The 19955-nt window shown below is 42.1% G+C and overlaps 1 protein-coding gene across 1 annotated transcript; it reads right to left on the bottom strand.

The window, feature by feature from the left end:
* Nucleotides 1-8439: 8439 nt before the first annotated feature.
* LOC117508986 (P2Y purinoceptor 13-like) lies at nucleotides 8440-18891 on the bottom strand. Its single transcript, XM_034168810.1, is given in 4 exon segments — nucleotides 8440-8856; nucleotides 17282-17481; nucleotides 17484-17670; nucleotides 18709-18891. Coding segments are annotated over 4 exon segments (987 nt in total).
* Nucleotides 18892-19955: the final 1064 nt, after the last annotated feature.

Raw genomic sequence — 19955 nt, 5'->3', positions numbered from 1 at the left:
GTGAAGAAGAAGAGAGTGAGAGCTCAACAAAGGATAAGATGGTGGAATGTGAAGAAGGAAGACTGCTGTGTGAAATTCAGTGAGGAGGTGAGAGAGGCACTGGATAGATGGGAAGCAAATTTGGACAACTGGAAAAGTACTGCAGATGTGGTGATGGAGACAGCTAGGAAGGTACTGGGTGTGCCATCTGGACAGAAGAAGGAAGACAAGGAGACTTGGTGGTGGAATGAAGATGTCCAGGAAAGCAAAAGGAGAAAGAGGTTGCCAAAAAGAATTGGGATAGTCAGAGAGATGAAGAATGTAAACAGGAGTACAGAAGTGAAAAGAGATGTGGCAAAAGCTAAGGAAAAGGCATTTAGTGAGTTGTACAAGAAGGTGAATAGTAAGGAAGTTGAAAACGACTTGTAGCAATTGACCAGACAAAGGGACAAAGCTGGAAAGGATGTACAGCAGGTTAGGGTGGTAAAAGATGCATAGCTGATAATGTGCTGACAAGCAAGGACTGTGTGTTGAGAAGGTGAAGGGAATATTTTGAGGAGCTGATGAATGAAGAAAATGAGAGTGAGAAAAGGCTGGATGATGTGGAGAGAGTAAATCAGGAACTGCAAGAGATTAGTAAGGGCTCCTTCACACATAACATGATTTAGGGAGAATAGCACACAAAAGAGCAGTCAAATGACACTAGTGGGAAATCGGAGACACATTCAGATGGCTCGTACAGCAGTCACCACTTTCATTTGGGCACGGCACATGCATTCTATATTCGTGTTCCGCTCATGCTGTTCGAATCGTGGCCATAATGCGGTCACATTGCCATCTGATCATGTTCGCAGATCATGTACGCAGGTCGACATATCATGCTGCAGCCGAGAAGCTGCATGAAATCATTTGCAATGTCGAACCGTGGCTGAATGACATCATCGAGGCAGCCTTCACACCAGCGACCGAATGTCATCTAATGCCGGACAAATGGCCATTCGACCCACTCTCGGCTGGAGTCGGCTGGAGTCCAGGTGCCACCCATGAACATCCAACACCACTCGTGGGGCACTTATAAAAGGCAGGGCCATTCACACTGCCAGCACGAAAATAGAGCACAGGCAGACCACTTTCGAGGTGGCTGTGCAAACGACCCCACATTTTCAAAGTGCCCCACGAGTGTGTTACCAAGCAACATAAATGTGTGAGTGTGCCGCCCCCTCCCCCCACATCCACAAATAGCATGCAAGTGTGCATGTGCCCCACCACCCCCAAAATTGGCATGTGAGTGCGCAGTGTGTGTCCCGCTACACAAATGGTATACGGCGTGCTCCCCCACAACACAGATGGAGAGTGAGTGTATCACCGCCCCCCGCCCCCCACAAGCCTATAGTCAAGGCTTGTGACTGACAGCCTCACTGAAAAATCAGCATGGCCAGCTCAGTTGCTGCACAGGCTGGAGTTGTGAGCCCATCTATGTGCTGACCATGTATCGATTGACATGGCCACATGTGCACACACAGACTACAGTTATGCATTGTCAGGGGACCGTGATTGACATGTCATCACGTCATGCATTGGATGACATGTGAAATCATGCAGGTAGGGACCTGACCACCGCCCACGGACAGCGCTGCAGTCCTCCAGTGTGCGCCGCTCCACATTGCAGCTGAACATGGTGTCAGCGCAACGCAAAGCTGGGGAACACATACTGTCACATGTGCTCCGATCACCCATATGCAAGGCACGGTACTGCACACATGTCTCCAAATGATGACGACATGGGGAAAAATAAAAACAAACTGGATCACCCCAACCATGTCTCAGCTGCAAATGACCGACGCTGGACCTGACAAACGTGTCATCACTACGCACAGCTGGGAAACACATAAGGTGCCATGCAGAATATCATCTTACAAGATGTCATCGCCAGTTGTGTGCATTGGTGGGCTCTCCTCACATTGTAATAAATACAACCACATATCATCTTTCTAATGTGGTCAGCAGCTCATGTGATCATGATATGAGTGCACCAAGTCATTCATGTAAAGAATACAAGGAAGAAAAAGTCATCCATATCAGTTCAGTACTTCCACGTTTACGTCCAAGAGGAGGATAAATCTTGTATTGTCCGCTCTTTATAACAGGAATTAAATATTAAAAAGTGCGGTTATGTTTTGTGTGTGTGTTTTTACAATGAGAACAGAATCATGGCCAGTAACATGATTGTCTTACAGTTAAACACTACATTCATTGTTCTTATGATGTTCTGTGCACTCACGTTATTTTGTGCTTTACACATTACCGTTGATTTCTGCACAGCATAAATAATATGTCCAGCATGTACTCGCTGCCACTGTCTGAACAAAATGTACGTCCTCGCACTTTTCATGCACATGCACACTAGCATGCACAAAATCGCCGCCCCAGGATCACTCACGCCTGTCCGACTGCGTGTCGCTGTTCGCTCAAATGTTTTTTTTTTTCTCCGCTCTTTTTCGGATGTAGAGAAGCTTGAATCTTCAACTGGACTGGGTTGCTTCTGTCTTCAAGATAGAAGTCAGACTACCAGAGCAAGAATTTTAGCTGAGGAAGCCTCTGTGATTAGAAGCGAAACGTCCTTGCGTCAAGCAACCCAGTCCAGTCAAAGATTCAAGCTTCTCTACTATGGAAACCACCTGGACAACTGAGAGCCTTCGCAGAATCTTTTTCGGACAGTTTCTGCTTCTTCCATCCAACTTTGTGTGATTTGTGAAGGGGCCATAAGGATGAAGTGAGGGCAGCTATGAAGAAGATGAAAAGCAGAAAAGCAGCTGGTCCAGATATAACAGTTGAGGGATGGAAATGTCTTGGAAAAATAGCAGTGGATTTTCTAACCAGATTGTTTAATAAAAGCTATTGTTAAGAACAAGGGTGATGTGCAGAGCTTCAGTAACTACAGAGGCATAAAGTTGATTGCAACAGCATGAAGTTGTGGGAAAGAGTAGTAGAAGATAGGCTTAGAAAAGAGGTGAAGATCTGTGAGCATAAATATGGTGTTATGCCAAGAAATAGCACTCCAGATATATTTGCGCTGAGAATACTGATGGAGAAGTATAGAGAAGACCAGGAGTTACATTGTGTGTTTGTGGATTTAAAGAAAGCTTATGACAAAGTGTCAAAAGAAGAGTTGTGGTATTGTACATTTAACCAGTGGTGGGCACACTTCTGATAATCCAATAATCGATAATTATTAAAAAAAAGTTTTCATTATCAGATCTTTTCAGATAACTTTGAAAACCATTATCGGACTAATTATCTTCCTATAAATTTTTGTCCGATAATTTTTAGACTGTTAACGTGGTAAACAAATATGAACAGATGTGTAGTTCTACTGTCTGCAAAAAGAGAAGTGCTGCTTCTAGAAGAAACTGCTCTATCCTCTGCAGGCAAAGGAGAACTGGTCACAAAAAAAAAAAAAAAAAATTCTCTTATCCCCATACTGATACGCGGCCAATATCACCCAAGTCATCCAGAGGCATACATTTTTAACTTATGGTTCAAATTTTAACCAAACTTATTTCAGACAAGTTATTTAAATTAACGTCACTTCTGAAGTTTTATAAAGTGAAAATATCAGATATATGTTTTTAGTTTTAAAGTAATGTGCTAATTTTTAAGATTTTAGTGTGGGCATGCTTTGTTCAGGTGCATTATGGGTGATAGGGTAATGTCAGCACGGTAATCTCAGTACCTTCACAACAGGAGAATGCATTTGAGACACTCAGATCAGGACAACAGCATTAAACTCTAGTGCCTAAAACTCTCGTGAATATATTCTCTAGGTTTATAAATGTTGTTTTTGTGTTTGCTTTTATTAAATTCCACGCATCTTAAACGTAGCAAGTAGCAACACAGATTATCTGGAATTTTGTTTTGGCAAGTTTTCAAGGTCTCTACTGCCATCTACTGGCCAGTAGTGTTCATGGCAGTATGCAGACTGAAGCTGGGCAGACACTGTACCACAGAACCGCACGGTGTAAAAGTTCAGAGCACCCGATTTATGTTCTCACACACGTATGTTCAAAAACCACACGTCAGACTCATGTTTCCAGAAACAAAACACAAACAGAAGCTTTTTTTTCAAACTTAATTTACAAAAACTCTCCATGGGAGACATCAAAGTTAAAAAAACAAAACAAAAACAAAACAAAACAAAACAAAAAAACATTACAAGACAGGTCTACGGTGTTTGCATAGGTACAAGAATATCAAACAGGTTTGATTTTCATCTGACCATACGATTACTGATCAGGAGGTGGTCGTGAGATGTTAAACGCAGCTCGGTACTCCATGTATACTAAACAATGCAGGACGCGCGATTAACCTGAAAGTCGTTGCGATCCAAAAAAATTCTCACACGAATGAAAAATCAGCTGAAAAAGGGCCAAAACTCACACTGGCACCAGTAGATCATGGCAGTGTTCTATTTATTTTGACACCAGTTATATCAGACGGTTATGTAATTACAACTTGGCTTTTTTTTTTTTTTTTTTTGAAAATGCCTTTTTTTTTACAAATAAAAAATGGCATATTTTACAAAAGCACATTTATCTGTAAACACCAACACATGACACACCTCACATTAACGTGTTGGTTTACATAGAATTAATCAACCAATCAGTGTAGCGGAGGCACATTTTCCCCAAAATGCCATCTGTCTGTGTTTGTTACAAAACTTCAGAATTAGTGCATTATTCAACAATAAAAGATATATGCTATATCTTAACTTTGCACAAATGACAAAATTGACATTAATGGAGTTATTCAGTCAGTATTCATTTTATTTATACACCAAAGCATAACTCAGCACTGCTTTATTTTCCAAAACCTCGGCCTGATGGCAGCGCTGTGATTGAGTAGAGTTGAGCTTTCTGGCTTTTCTCAGTTGTGTCTGTGCTGGAAGCCATGTAGTAAACTGGAGCTTTCAGCAGGGGGCAGAATGCTGAAAGACAAAAGTGCTGATTCATTGTTTGGGTCTGTTGTCACTTTTGATGCTTCCAAAAGCAATCGCGGTGTTAAAACTCAAAATCAGTTTGTTAGTAGTTGCAACTATACCAAAAACAATACTGGAATTTATCGGTTATCTGTAACTTCCGATACATTTTTCAGTGGTTTATCTTTATCGAAGATAACTTTTCAGTTATCTGATTATCTGTTATCAAAGTTAATTTTTTGGTTATCTGTGCCCGCCACTGCGTTTAACTAATGTCCCCACATTTTACTACAACATGCGCTAATTTTACTATATATGATTTTGAAGATTTGTTTTTATTGTAATAAATTTGAATAAAATCTCAATAGCTTTTTATTTAAAGCTGGGGTTTATTGATGTGTGATGTGAGTTTCATGGCACTGCAAGCTATAAATAATTTTTTTTTAGATTTTATTCAAATTCATGTTAATAAAAAAAATATCTTCCAAAATTGTATAATTGTATGTATTCTGTGGTAAAAGTTCTGTCATAGAACTAGAAGGAGCTCACTAATGTGTGATGTCAGTTTGGTGGCACTTCAAACCACAAATGTATGTTACTGAGTTTTTATTAAAGCATTTCCTTTCACCGTGGTAATTTGCGCGTCAAGTTCACTGTAATTCATAAACAATGGAGGACGTCTAATTTTGGGGGGAAAATGGTCAGTTGTAGTTTGTTGTCTGTATTACAAAGTTTGGAAAGATGTGTCATTTGATGTAAACCAGTGATTCGCTTTGAAGTCACTGACTCCGGAGAATCGAATCTTTGAATATCTTTCTAACTACTAATAGCTCAAATCGCAGTACAACAGCTTGCTATAGTGAACGGTGAGAAAATGTCAGAAATGACTTAATGTGAGCATGAAATACATATTTTGAGAACTCAATTTAGGCCTGTAATGTGCTCACATTTTATTAATTTCAGGGCCCAATTAAAAGAAAATGTGCTCACAAATGATCATTGCCAGACAAAAAGGAAAACATGCGCACGTTTTATTAATTCAAGGGCTCAATTAAGGGCCCCTTCACACATAACATGTTTGAGGCAGAATGGCACGCGAAGGAGGAGTCAAATGCCATTCGTGAAAAATCTGAGCCACCTCTAACACCTTGTACACCTGTCACCACAACCATTCATGCACTGCAGCGACTGAAAGACAGAGAGTACCCTGCACGTGCTCATTCGATCCCCCTCTCAGCAGGTGTCGGCCATATTCCAGGTGTCACACATGAACATCCAACACTGCTCGCTGGACCCTTAGAAAAGGCAGGGCTATTTGCACTCCTGGTATGAAAGTTGAGAGCAGCTGACCACATTTGAGCTGTGCCCATGAGTGTGGTGCACCAAGCAACCCACATGGGTGTGGCTGGGCCAAACTCCCCTCCCCCTCAACACATGGCTTGCGTGTGTTTCGCACCTTCCCGCCCCCCAACACATGTGGCGTGTGTGTGTGTCGTGGCCCCACTGCTCTCCCCAACGCATGTGGTGTGCCAGTGTGTCGGCTCTACCCTCAACACATGTGACATGCGGAAGGGGGGCACATTTGCATGACATGATGATATTTAGGTACAGAAGATCACATGGTGACCGGCCAGCCACTCAGTGACAGCTGGAAATGATGGCTCAGTGCACGCGACGTGTTACATTAAAAACAGAGAACACAGCCAGGACAGGTATATAAATAATTACTACAATAACTACATACGCAATTGCATAACAAATAACTACAATGATTAATCACAGAGCAAAGAAAAGAAGAATGACACTTTGTTCTGTGGGCTGATCAAACAGATGGCATGTCCGTGTGAGCTGCTTCTGATGAGATGTCTGGTCCTGGAGGCCACAGCTCGAGAAAATGTGTTTTGAAGGACATGACCTTAGAACTACGCCATGAGGTACATGCGTGTGCCTGTTGTCCTCACGTGGAAATACATAAAAACATATATTGTTTTTGCCACGGGCTGGAGTGGCCGCTCAGTGTGCACACCGGCAGGCTGTCCCATGTGCCATGTCCCATCTTTTCATGTGAACACTCAAGTGGCGATCTAAATGTCACATCACCCATGTGAGCTATGGTCCACATGACAGGGTGTATGTCCATCGGCGCAGCTCGCTGGACATGTGCATGACTTGCTGAACACACGCGCTGCACGCTGGACATGCATGCCGCTCGCTGGACACGTGCAGGGGCTGGACACGCTGGGCCAGCAGATGTGGACTTGATAAACGCGCGCTGCTTCATTCACGTCATTTCATGACTGTACATCTGTGACCATGGGTCATTAACAGAGGAACAGAAGGATCATACTTGTATTGTCCACTTGATAAGAGGGATTCAATAAATTGCAGTGATTTTTATGGTGTGTGGTTTTTATTTTTTTTTTTCACAACAGCAGCAACATCCATGGACAAAGTAGGGGTGTGTCCCCCTGTGACCTGCAACCGTGAGGTGCGTGTCACTGTGGGATTTGTAAGTAAACCACATATCACATTTGCAACGCGGTCACCGGCAGAACACTGTGCACTGGACACGCCATGCCAGCTGATGCATTCATGACACGAGAGCCGGCTCTTCATGGGACGAGAACCCGGCTGATGTCTTCATGAGAGGGACGCATCAGGTAATTCATGTAAAACATAAAAGGGAGAACAGTAATCCATGTAATTTCATTACTTCCCAGTGTACGTCTAGGTGGAGGCTAACTCTGCTCCTTTTGACAGGAATCAAGTATTATAAATTGTGGTGTTTTATTAATTTTTTGCTCCACTGCTGTGTGCGCAACTGTCCATGTGCCCACACTGTGTTCATGCGCAAGAACACGAGCGTGCACAAAACCGTCGCCGGGGGTATCATGCACACCTGACAGCAGGTGGAATGTTTCACGGTTCCCCATTTCATTTTTGGTTAGCAGATTTTCTTCCGATTTCTGCATCTTTCGTGTTATGTGCATGCCAAAAAAGATATCTAGGAAAGTAAAAAAAAAAGACTTGTTTAAAGAAAATTTAACTAAATTTTTGTCTAAATAGAAAAATAGCCTTGTCAAGCATTTTTTACATGAAAAAATGTCTTATATTTGAAAAAATTATCTAATTTATTCTTAAGTTTTTCCATCTAATATCATGTTGTATTTTACCAGTAACAAGGAAAGGCAATGGATTTCAAATCATCCAATCAAAGGAATAATATCGCTTTCTTTATTTTAAGCCAGAGTCTAAACTTAAAATAAGAATTTTGTCGAGTTTTCAGACACATTTTGATTATTTAATGCCTAGACATTTTGCTAGTTTTGAGAATTCTAACCAAGTAAATTTTTCTCACCCCATTGTCAGACTTTTTTTTTTTTTTTTGCTTAATACAAACAATTTGGCTAGATTTTGGACTATTTGTCTGAGTGTGAGAGGGACAGTTTTTGCAGTGTGTGAAGAGGCCCGAAAGGAAAACTTGCTCACAAATGATCATTGCCAGAGAAAAATATCACATTAAGTGACCTCTCATGGGTTCTACAGAAAGTAGCTGTGAGACGTTTTCTAAACACGTTGCAAAGGAAGATGTAGATAAGCGGATCCAGACAGACATTTGTGGCCGATAGCCACACGGTGGTTTCCTTAGCAACATAGAGTGCATTCTCTGCTTGGCAGTCTCTCACTGCATTCTGTGTTTGGCTCAGAGTGTAGGGGACACTTACAAAGTGGAATGGGGCGAAGCAGATAAAAAACACTCCAACTACCACAAAGACCTTTGCTTTGCTCTTGCGACTGGTTGTTTCCGAACTGCTCTTTGAGGTTTTGTATGACTCATACACCTTCTTGCTGATGAACGTGTAGCAAACCACCATCAAGGCCAGTGTGCCCCAGAAAATTACCTGAATAAAACAAAAAAACAAAAAAACACAGCAGCACAAATTCTCTCATAGGTGCACATTTACTTCATTTGTATGTCTGTAATTAAAAAAATATAACGCAATGCTAAAATACTCTCGGCCATATGAGCATTGTGTTCTTTATTAATTTTGTTGTTTAATTTATTATTAAGATCCTATTGTCTTACAATTTGTACATTTTCAATAAAGCCCATCTATCAATCAATCACACACGCTAACATCCACAAATTGTTTTGTAAATCAGTTCAGGGGTGTTATTAGGTTCCAAAAACAGTGTTTTCAGTTTTAGAAGTGTTTATTTCTTGCTAACTTTTACATAATATATGACAAAGAGGTTATATTTACACAAACGAAACAGCGTTCCCACCTAGCTAGCAGCAAGTGACGTCACCACACTAACATCCGCTAGTTTGTAAATCCTTCCAGAGGTGTTACTGGGTTACAAAAACAGCATTTCCAGTTTTAGAAGTGTTTACTTCTTGCTTCCATCCATCCATCCATCCATCCATCCATCCATCCATCCATCCATCCATCCATCCATCCATCCATCCATCCATCCATCCATCCATCCATCCATCCATCCATCCATTTTCTTCCACTTTATCCGGAGTCAGGTCGCGGGGGCAGCAGCGCAAGCAAAGCCACCCAGACCTCCCTGATCCACACACACCTCCCCCAGCTCCTCCGGGGGAACCCCAAGGTGTTCCCAAGCCAGCCAAGAGATGTCCTCCCTCCAGCATGTCCTGGGTCTTCCCCGGGGCCTCCTCCTGATGGGACGTGCCCAGAACACCTCTACAGCGAGGCATCCAGGGGGCATCCGGAAAAGATTCCTGAGCCACCTCAACTGTCGCCTTTCAACGTGGAGGAGCAGTGGCTCGACTCCGAGCTCCTCCCGAGTGACAGAGCTCCTCACCTTATCTCTAAGGGAGCGCCCAACCACCCTGCGGAGGGAAACTCACCTCGGCCACTCGTACTCGCGATCTCATTCTTTCGGTCATGAGCCACATGTCATGACCATAGGTGAGGATCGGAACATAGATCCGTCAGTAAATCGAGAGCTTTGCCCCCTACTCAGCTCTCTCTTCACCACGACGGTCCGATACAGTGGCTGCATCACTGCAGATGCTGCACTGATCCATCTATCGATCTCACGCTCCATCACTCGTGAACAAGACCCCAAGATACTTAAACTCCTCCACTTGAGGCAAGGACACTCCACCGACCTGAAGAATGCAAAGCACCTTTTTCTGGTCAAGAACCATGGCTTCGGATATGGAGGTGCTGATTTTCATCCCGGACGCTTCACACTCCACCCCAGTGCACGCTGAAGGTCCTGATTTGACGAAGCCAAAAGAACCACATCGTCCACAAACAGCAGAGACAAGATTCTGTGGTTCCCAAACCAGACCCCCTCTACACCCTGGTTGCACCTAGAAATTCTGTCCATAAAGATAATGAACAGAACTGGTGACAAAGGGCAGCCCTGGCGGAGGCCAACGTGCACTGGAAACACGTTTGACTTACTACCAGCAATGCGAACCAAGTTCCTGCTGCGGACATACAGGGACCAGATAGCCCTTAGCAAAGGACCCCAGATCCCGTACTCCCGAAGCACCCCCCACAGGGTGCCCAAAGGGACACGGTCGAACACCTTCACCAGATCCACAAAGCACATGTGGACTAGTTGGCAAACTCCCATGAACCCTCGAGCATCCGATGGAGCGTGTAGCACTGGTCCAGTGTGCCACGACCAGGACAAAAACCACACTGCTCCTTCTGAATCAGGTTCGACTATCGCTCGAATTCTCCTCTCCAGTACTCTGGAATAGACCTTACCGGGGAGGCTGAGGAGTGTGATCCACCTGTAGTTGGAACACACCCTCCGGTCCCCCTTCTTAAACAGAGGGACCACCACCCCGGTCTGCCAATCCAGAGGCACTGTCCCCGACCGCCACGCGATGTTGCAGAGGCGTGTCAGTCAAGACAGTCCCACAACATTCAGAGACTTAAGGTACTCAGGACGGATTTCATCCACCTCAGGAGCCTTGCCACGAGGAGCTTTCTAACCACCTCGATGACTTTGGCCTGGGTAATGGATGAGTCTGCCTCTGAGTCCCCAGTCTCTGCTTCCTCTTCGGAAGACGTTCTTGCTTGCCTTTGCATAATATATGACAAAAAGGTTATATTTACACACAAACGAAACAGAGTTCCCACCTAGCTAGCAGCAAGTGATGTCACCACACTAACATCCGCTAAATGGTTTGTAAATCCTTCCAAAGGTGCTATCAGGTTACAAAAACAGCATTTTCATTTTTAGAAGTGTTTATTTCTTGCTAGCTTTTACATAATATATGAGAAAGGTGTTTTTTCTAACCAAAACTGAAGCAAAGTTAGCAGCTAGCAACACCAGGAAGTGACGTCACCATGCTAATGTTCATAAGATCATGTCATAAATTAGGTACAGAATGCAACTTTTTTCACCTCTTAAATACCTCTTAAAATATGTCAAAATTAGCCATCTTCCAACTTGTCCAAAGTCTGTGTCCCAAGAATGTTTCCTGTGAATTTGAAGACTGTGGCAGTAATAGAACTGGATGTTGTACTTATGCTGTACACAGTCATACGGACAGACATACAGACAGATGGACACCAGGTCTTCGCAATACCTGATGGCCATATGTTGGTCTCGGGTAAAAAGTATCAGCATGTTATTTGAGCAGGTTAGTTTATAAGCAAAATATGCCCTGGGGTGTATATATAAAATAAATCACAGTTGCACTTGAATAAAACATTGTTCTTACTTTCACGATTATACATACCTGGAATTTGAAACCTTGTCTTTACCTTTGGAAACCTGATAGGTTCTGGGAGAGTGTTTATAATCTTGTTTTAACCGTGGCTGAATTTTCAACATGTTCAAAAATTAATTTTTTTTTTGTCATGACTTTTGACATTCTTTAGTTAACTCTTTCTGTGGAGCCTGTAAGGGTGTCATACATGCTGTTGCATAACCATAACTGGAAGTGTGCTACGGTGTGTACTGTTATGCTATAACTGTTTTTGCACACATTGCATTCTGCAAGCCTAGTATATTACTTATCACACCAGAGACCCACAGACAGCTTGATCTTCACACCTCTGGTTTGCCATAGCCCAAGACATCTGGATATCTGTGTTAGTGACAATAGGGCTTAACATTTGTTGCCTGTTGTGCATTTGTAGCTTGTTCTTGATTTGTATTAATCTCTCCCCACAATTTCAACATGGTGTCCATGTTTACATGGTCAATGTCCATGAAATCTAACACATTAAATGCATACCGTATTTCAGAAACTACTACTAGTACACTACTACTCCGACTACAACTTCAACTAATACTACTAATAGTAAAATAATAATTTTGTGAATGGAGGTATGATTGGTGTTGTCTTGGAGAAAGCAGGTGGTGCACAGTTGTGACAGTACCAGATCATGCACCAATAAAGCAGTTTTCAATTATTCAGCTGCTACTTAGGCTCATACAGGACAGATATTTTAGAAACACACCACAAACTGAAGTCCTACAGGCAGACAGAGAGCAAATCCTACTGGAAAAATAAGGACACAACCTGAAACCTCTAATATCCAGCTTAGGCACGTGCCTTATCTGGATATTAGACAAAGGCCCCAAGCATGGCGCACCTATCTTTGGGCAGTTTTGCTCATTCCTCTTTGCAGCACCTCTCAATCTCCATAAGGTTGGATGGTGAGCGTCTGTGCACAGCCAATTTCAGATCTCTCCAGAGATGTTCAGTCGGATTCAGATCTGGGCTCTTGCAGGGTCACTCAAGGACATTCACATAGTTGTCCTGAAGCCACTCCTTTGATATCTTTGCTGTGTGCTTTGGGTCATTGTCCTGCTGAAAGATGATCCGTCACCCCAGAGTGAGGTCAAGCGCGTTCTGGAGCAGGTTTTCCATGCTACATTCATTTTATCCTGACTAGTCTCCCAGTTCCTGCCACTGAAAAACATCCCCACAGCATGATGCTGCTACCACCATGCTTCACTGTAGGGATGGTGCTTGGTGTCTTCCAAAATGACACCTGGCGTTCACACAAAGAGTTCAATCTGAGTCTCATCAGACCAGAGAATTTTGTTTCTCATGGTCTGAGAGTCCTTCAGGTGTCTTTCAGCAAACTCCAGGGGGGCTGCCATATACCTTTTACTAAGGAGTGGCTTCCATCTGGCCACTCTACCGCACAGGCCTGATTGGTGGATTGCTGCAGATGACTGTCCTTCTGGAAGGTTCTCCTCTCTCCACAGAGAAATGCTGGAATTCTGACAAAAGTGATCATCGGGTTCTTGGTCAACTCCCTGACTAAGGCCCTTGTCCTCGCTCACTTTAACGGGCGGCCAGGTTTATGAAGAGTCCTGGTGGATCCAAACATCTTCCATTTATGGATGATGGAGGCCACTGTGCTCACTGGGACCTTCAAAAGCAGCAGAAATGTTTCTGTACCCTTCCCCAGATTTGTGCCTCGAGACAATCCTGTCTCTGAGTTCTACAGACAATTCCTTTGACTTCATGCTTGGTTTGTACTCTGACATGCACTGTCAACTGTGGGACCTTATATGTAGACAGGTGTGTGTCTTTCCAAATCATGTCCAATCAAATGAATTTACCCCAGGTGGATGCCAATTAAGCTGTAGAAACACCTCAATGATGATCAGTGGAAACACGATGCACCTGAGCTCAATTCTGAGTTTCATGTTCATATGTACACCTGATTCTAAGTTTTGTTATTTTAATAAGTTTGCAAAAAGTATGGTTGATCCTCATCCATTAATTCTCTGTAATGGGAAGTCAGAGATGACACACATCAAGGGTGTTGCCCCTGACTTCTCAGCCTGAGATCTACAAGGTGTTGCGAATGATTGTGTGAATTTATTGAATATATGTCTTTCTAAAAAAAAAAAAAAAAAAAAAAAAAAAATATGGGCATTAAATGGGTTATGAACCCTCAGTTTGGTTTCACTTAGTCCACTCATGTTGACAGAATGCATATACATCTGAAATGTTACATAATAAGGTAACCTGCACTGGGTATGTTGTGTCCACCTATATCTCTGAGTGAACCTGTTGCAAAAGTTGTAAAATAATAATGACTTTGCATGAATTCAGCGACACTCTCACATATCATGCCTGTGATATTTATATTTATATAACTACAATGCATTAATCAGCAGATAAAACCATCTTTGTAAGTGCCCAAAGCTGAAAGCAAAGGTGCACAAATCTTGGGACAACTCAGAAATCTAAGACGAGCATCAGTCATGCATGGAAGATAGAGCTCGACATTATATACCAATGAGAATGCTCTAGTGCAGCTTCTCAAAAATAAAGCTGATAAAGCTTCTGGATGAGACCAAATGTTTATAGCAAATCAATGTAATGACATTTTCCCATGCAGATTACAAATATAATGTGCTAATCAAGTTTAAAATCAGTCAACCCCAAGGTATGGACAAGATTGTGACTTAACAGAAAAATAAACAGGTACTCAAGGTTTTGGATGAGGTTCTTCATCCTAATAACTTAAATGCACAATATTGAAATTTAAGCATACAGTAGTGTTCAGAATAATAGTAGTGCTATGTGACTAAAAAGATTATCCAGGTTTTGAGTATATTTCTTATTGTTACATGGGAAACAAGGTACCAGCAGATTCAGTAGATTCTCACAAATCCAACAAGACCAAGCATTCATGATATGCACACTCTTAAGGCTATGAAATTGGGCTATTAGTAAAAAAAGTAGAAAAGGGGGTGTTCACAATAATAGTAGCATCTGCTGTACTCAACAAAAATATAAATGCAACACTTTTGGTTTTGCTCCCATTTTGTATGAGATGAACTCAAAGATCTAAAACTTTTTTCCACATACACAATATCACCATTTCCCTCAATATTGTTCACAAACCAGTCTAAATCTGTGATAGTGAGCACTTCTCCTTTGCTGGATAATCCATCCCACCTCACAGGTGTGCCATATCAAGATGCTGATTAGACACCATGATTAGTGCACAGGTGTGCCTTAGACTGTCCACAATAAAAGGCCACTCTGAAAGGTGCAGTTTTGTTTTATTTGGGGGGGATACCAGTCAGTATCTGGTGTGACCACCATTTGCCTCATTCAGTGGCCTGTGGAATGATGGTCCACTCCTCTTCAATGGCTGTGCGAAGTTGCTGGATATTGGCAGGAACTGGTACACGCTGTCGTATACGCCGGTCCAGAGCATCCCAAACATGCTCAATGGGTGACATGTCCGGTGAGTATGCTGGCCATGCAAGAACTGGGACATTTTCAGCTTCCAAGAATTGTGTACAGATCCTTGCAACATGGGGCCGTGCATTATCCTGCTGCAACATGAGGTGATATTCTTGGATGTATGGCACAACAGTGGGCCTCAGGATCTCGTCACGGTATCTCTGTACATTCAAAATGCCAACAATGAAATGCACCTGTGTTCTTCATCCATAACAGACGCCTGCCCATACCATTACCCCACCGCCACCATGGGCCACTCGATCCACAACATTGACATCAGAAAACCGCTCACCCACACAACGCCACACACGCTGTCTGCCATCTGCCCTGAACAGTGTGAACCGGGATTCATCCGTGAAGACAACACCTCTCCAACGTGCCAAACGCCAGTGAATGTGAGCATTTGCCCACTCAAGTCGGTTACGACGATGAACTGGAGTCAGGTCGAGACCCCGATAAGGACGACGAGCATGCAGATGAGCTTCCCTGAGATGGTTTCTGACAGTTTGTGCAGAAATTCTTTGGTTATGCAAACCGATTGTTTCAGCAGCTGTCCGAGTGGCTGGTCTCAGACGATCTTGGAAGTGAACATGCTGGATGTGGAGGTCCTGGGCTGTTGTGGTTACACGTGGTCTGCGGTTGTGAGGCTGGTTGGATGTACTGCCAAATTCTCTGAAACGCCTTTGGAGATGGCTTATGGTAGAGAAATGAACATTCAATACACGAGCAACAGCTCTGGTTGACATTCCTGCTGTCAGCATGCCAATTGCACGCTCCCTCAAATGTTGCGACATCTGTGGCATTGTGCTGTGTGATAAAACTGCACCTTTCAGAGTGGCCTTTTATTGTGGACAGTCTAAGGCACACCTGTGCACTAATCATGGTGTCTAATCAGCATCTTGATATGGCACACCTGTGAGGTGGGATGGATTATCTCAGCAAAGGAGAAGTGCTCACTATCACAGATTTAGACTGGTTTGTGAACAATATTTGAGGGAAATGGTGATATTGTGTATGTGGAAAAAGTTTTACATCTTTGAGTTCATCTCATACAAAATAGGAGCAAAACCAAAAGTGTTGCGTTTATATTTTTGTTGAGTATATGTTCAAACTGCTTTTTTAGCAATCCTGTGAATCACTAAGCTAGTATTTAGTTGTATAACCACAGTTTTTCATTATTTCTTCACATCTGCAAGGCATTAATTTTGTTGGTTTGGAACCAAGATTTTGCTCAGTTACCAGTGTGCTTGGGGTCTTTGTCTTGTTGAAACACCCATTTCAAGGGCATGTCCTCTTCAGCATAAGGCAACATGACCTCTTCAAGTATTTTGACATATCCAAACTGATCCATGATACCTGGTATGCGATATATAGGCCCAACACCATAGTAGGAGAAACATGCCCATATCATGATGCTTGCACCACCACGCTTCACTGTCTTCACTGTGAACTGTGGCTTGAAATCAGAGTTTGGGGGTCGTCTCACAAACTGTCTGAGGCCCTTGAACCCAAAAGAACAATTTTACTCTTATCAGTCCACAAAATATTCCTCCATTTCTCTTTAGGCCAGTTGATGTGTTCTTTGGCAAATTGTAACCTCTTTTATTTAACAGAGGGACTTTGCGGGGGATTCTTGCAAAAAAAATTAGCTTCACACAGGCGTCTTCTAACTGTGACAGCACTTACAGATAACTCCAGACTGTCTTTGATGTCTTGAACGTCCCATTTTCCTCAGGCTTTCAAAGAGAAAAGCATGTTCAACAGGTGCTGGCTTCATCCTTACATAGGGGACACCTGATTCACACCTGTTTGTTCCACAAAATTGACAAACTCACTGACTGAATGCCACACTACTATTATTGTGAACACCCCCTTTTCTACTTTTTTTACTAATAGCCCAATTTCATAGCCTTAAGAGTGTGCATATCATGAATGCTTGGTCTTGTTGGATTTGTGAGAATCTGCTGAATCTACTGGTACCTTGTTTCCCATGTAACAATAAGAAATATACTCAAAACCTGGATTAATCTGTTTAGTCACATAGCACTACTATTATTCTGAACACTACTGTATGTGACTGCAGATACTTGAATTGTTACCTGACAGAAAGAGGTGAATCCTTCATGCCAAAGCAGTCCAGCTTCGCGAAATATGGAGGCGCACTTCATTTTACTCCCAGAGATCTTTGAGGTCTGGTCACTGAGAATAACACTGGGCAGAGCCAGGGAGAGCATCACAATCCACACAACTGCACTCACAATCTGTGCAACACCCACACGCTGCAGGGCGCACTTCGTAAAGGTTTGACTATCTTCAGATAACGGTCCAAGCTTATGAGGCCCAGCAACAGGATGCTGATGTACATGGTGACGTAGGAGAGGACAGCAGAGTATCGACAGTAGAAGACACGCAGTTGCCAGTAACCCACACCTGCATCGCTGAGGACTCTCACAGGGATGGTCAGAATCATCAGCAAGTCAGCCACCACCTACAGATGAAACAATCTTTTTCAATTATAGTGCAGCAGATAAGAGAATATTTAGAGTGGAATCCTGCAAGTGGTGATAGGAGCATCAAATTTGGCACAAATACTCCTTAAAGATTCCTCTTTTGAAAAAAGCAATTGGCAACTTGAATTTTCAATAAGGCGGCCAGGTAGGGGTCAATTGAAGAATTACACAGGTCTCAAAATTAAAAGATGCTCCAATCATATTGAAAACTATACCACAATATTTGCTTGATCATAAAGATTCCAAAAAGGTATAGTTTGAACTTTCTGTGACTGAATGTTATGGAGTTGTGAGGTAAAAACAGGAAAAATGGTGACAAAGGTCAGTTTCAGTTTGTTAAGGGGTCAGAAGTTAAAAGTTGCTCCAATTTTGGTAAAAAGTGATGCAACTTATTAATTAAGTGACCAGAGTTTTAAAAACAAAATAATTTAGTCCATGTATCATGATTAGTTGTCATGTTACAGGGTAACATATGTCACATGTCATAGAATTGAATGGACATTGACATTGTTTGACCTTTACTTTGGAGACCATGCATTCAGCACTGTCAAAACTATTCCATTTATTAATCCAATTAACTCAACCAATAATTTGAATCACTTTTTACCAAAATTAGAGCAACTTTAAGTTTTGACCCCTGTACAAACTGTAACTGACCTTTGTCACCATTTTTGTTGTTTTTACCCCATAACTCCATAACATTCGGTCACAGATAGTCCAAACTATACCTTTTGGGAATCTTCATGATCAGACAAATAATGTGGTATAGTTTTCAATATAACTGGATAATTTTAAAATTTTGACCCTTGTGTAATTCTTCAATTGACCCCTACCTGGCTGCCTTTTGAAAATTCAAGTGCCAGTAGGTTTTTCAAAAGAGTAATATCTAAGATGTATTTTGGCTGAATTTGGTGCTTGTATCACCATTTGAGGGATTGTTTCAGTTCTCTGCTGCACTATTACAATGTTCTGGACAGACAAACCAAATTTAGGAAGCAAAAATTTAGTTGTCTCACCACATTTTTCAAAAAGACTACAAATGTGGAAGTGTTGGGCACGTGGAAGAAGATCCATGCAGCAAGCAAATTCGGTACCAGGGCGACGACAAAGAGGATGCTGTACAGACAGGGGAACACCAAAGAAGATACACTTGTGTCCCGCACACACTTCATGGTTGTGTTGATCAGGGTGGCATTCATTTTCTTGATAAGCTGAGTGTTGCTGGAAAGAGAGAGATACACAAGATGTATTAAAACGCAAGTAAAATTTGTCAAGGTTACAAAAGCCAGAGAAAGATATGAAAAAAGAGGGAAAAAAAATTATAGTTGTATTATTACACACCGTTAATAAGATTTGCTCATTTTCTTATGTAGAATTCAGATATTTTGATGTGTTAAATAATTCTTTATGGTATATTGAGATTTTTTTTCCAACATTTTTGTTTCTGATTATTTATTAACGTCTTGTGTCAGTATCATGAGGCAGCACTGAGACTTAATTTTTAGACCAAAAAAATGATTTTTGAAGACTCCTAACATTTATTTTTGACCAACTATTTCATATGTGGGAAAAATGTTCTTTGACCTGCAGCTTTTCTTTCTTTTTTTCTTATATTTTGCTGAAAATGTCCAAGTTCTTGCAGTGTGATGTAAGTTGGTTGGTTATTGGTTATATTTCTATTTATCTGTATTCTAATAGCCGAGTGGCCTCTGCGTGCATGTATATGGCTTCAATCATGGAGAGCTGACAATTGCCATTTCATATATTTTGGGTCAAGGATGATCACTGTGAAAATGGAAAGTTGTTAGGACTAATGGTTTTGAAGAAATTAGTGATCTTAGCTAACAACACTGAGCAATGAACATTGATAATTGCATATTATGTAACAGTTGAGTGGATCCTTGTCATTTGATTGGTGCTTTGTATGTCATATGACATAAATTAATTCATCCCATTTGTGTTGCCTTGCACTTAGAGTGCAACTTGGTTCTATTCAATATACAAATTTGGTTCCATGCGTTTGGTAACATTGCACTCTGCGCACACATGCACGTGCACATGGCCTTGTGCACGTGCATGCACACACACGTGCAAGCGCATGTACGTGCACATGTGATCTCACACGTGCACGCACACCCACGTGCTCATGCGCGCACATGCACGCGTGCCCCACACGTGTGTGCAAGTGCACGCACACACATAAATCCACTGTGCTGTCTGGAGGCTGTTGGCAGGAATTTGGAATGAAAAGCTGGACTAATTT

Source organism: Thalassophryne amazonica, chromosome 4, assembly GCF_902500255.1.
Source record: "Thalassophryne amazonica chromosome 4, fThaAma1.1, whole genome shotgun sequence".
NCBI classification, from domain to species: Eukaryota; Metazoa; Chordata; class Actinopteri; order Batrachoidiformes; family Batrachoididae; genus Thalassophryne; species Thalassophryne amazonica.
This window is presented reverse-complemented; position numbering and strand designations above follow the sequence as displayed.